The 1672-nt window shown below is 41.6% G+C and overlaps 1 protein-coding gene across 3 annotated transcripts in view; it reads left to right on the forward strand.

Annotated features, from left to right (window-relative positions):
* Positions 1-1326, forward strand: part of PRPF3 (pre-mRNA processing factor 3) — a 32269-nt gene extending 30943 nt beyond the window's left edge. Inside the window, exon 16 of one of the 3 annotated variants that reach the window (XM_006861366.1) lies at positions 931-1326. In XM_006861366.1, the coding sequence (XP_006861428.1) occupies positions 931-1077 (147 nt within the window). In that variant the 3' untranslated portion in view covers positions 1078-1326. The remainder of the gene's footprint in view (positions 1-930) is intronic. The other 2 variants (XM_006861367.1, XM_006861368.1) reach the window with 2 other exon arrangements.
* Positions 1327-1672: the final 346 nt, after the last annotated feature.

Below are 1672 nucleotides of genomic sequence, written 5' to 3' on the forward strand. Positions count from 1 at the left end.
GATGCTTTTGAGTTATGGTGTTGGAGGAGAATATTGAAAGTGCCATGGGCTGCCAAAAGAACCAATAGATCCGTTTTGGAAGAAGTGTAGCCAGAATACTCCTTGGAGGCCAGGATGGCCAAACTTCATCTCTCATACTTTGGACATGTTGTCAGGAAAGACCATTCATTGGAGAAAGATATCATGTTTGGTAAGGTGGAGGGTCAGAGAAAAAGACGAAGACCCCCAGTGAGATGGATTGGCAAAGTGGCAGTATCAGTGGGCTCAAATGTGGCAACAATATTGAGGTTGACCCAGGATTGGGCAGTGTTTTGTTCTGCTGTGCATAAGGTCACTATGAGTTGGCACCTAACAACAACAACAACAACAATTTAATATATGAGGTCCCTCTTCTCTTCTGTTGTCTCTGAGTGCTCTCAGGAATAGTGAAGTTCTATTCCAGCTTCCTTATTGGGGTCTGCTTCCTGGAAACCTCTTGAGGTAGCATTTTATGACTGTCATTGCTGCTGGTGTCTTTGCTTAGATATAGATTCTCATGAGGTCTTGAGAAAAAGAGTTCTTTCAGCTTCCAGCTCTCTAATTCGTTTCTCCTAAAGCCCCAAAACTAGTCCTTGGGGTCTGATAGAAGACAAGGTCATCCCATCTCCTCCCTCTATAATCCTGCCCTGGCTTGCTCCTCCACTCAAACACCAGAGCACAAAACAACTCCCCTTTCCTTCAGCCAAAAAATTGAAACCCTGATGCATATGAAGAAAGCTCAGGAAAATAAATCCCACAGGTATAGAGGTTAGAATTGCTTTTATCATAAAATTACATTGAGTTAGGCACATTACTGTATAGTTGTTACTAAGTCTTAATAAGAGAATTTTTTATCTGATTTAAATTAGAAATTCCAGTGTTTTTGTTTTACAGATTTTGTGTATTCCTCAGGGTACAGCTAAAGACCGGAGCTTTGGGGATATGAAGTTCAAACAGTGTCCTACAGAGAACATGGCTCGGGAGCATTTCAAAAAACATGGGGCTGAACACTACTGGGACCTCGCACTGAGTGAATCTGTTTTGGAGTCCACCGACTGAGACTACTGCAAGCCCTTGCCTCTCCCTACTTGCCTTTGTCCCTTCAGTCTTTTTCCTTATTCTACTTCCCATTCCACCCCCCCACTTGTGTGTGTGATCTCAAGAACTGTGCCAAGCAGACATTGGGACAGAGGGAGAATGTCTTGCTCCCTTACCCTGTTAGCCTGGTGCTTCTCTTTATTCTCCTTATGTGCATACAATTAAAGAGTTATTTTTAAACTTTGTTATGATATTTTTCATACACTCGTAGATATTGACATTTAGGTCTTCAGATGATCTTTTTTCTAGACCTGGAAATTGCTATACAAAAAAAAATTGCCATTGGTTTATATAGGTATGTGTATATGTGTATGTGTGTGTATATATATATATATATATATATATGTTGTTGTTGTTAATTGCCATAGAGTCGATTCCGACCCATATCGACCCTGTATAGAGTTTCCTAGGAGCAGCTGGTGAGCTTGAATCTCCGAACTTGCAGTTCAAACGACTGTGTGTGTGTGTGTGTGTATGTTGTTGTTGTCAAGTGCTGTCGAGTCGAATCCGACCCTGTATAGTGACCCTGTATAGGATTTCCAAGGAGTAGCTGGTG

Source organism: Chrysochloris asiatica, unplaced genomic scaffold (assembly GCF_000296735.1).
Source record: "Chrysochloris asiatica unplaced genomic scaffold, ChrAsi1.0 scaffold00042, whole genome shotgun sequence".
NCBI classification, from domain to species: domain Eukaryota; kingdom Metazoa; phylum Chordata; class Mammalia; order Afrosoricida; family Chrysochloridae; genus Chrysochloris; species Chrysochloris asiatica.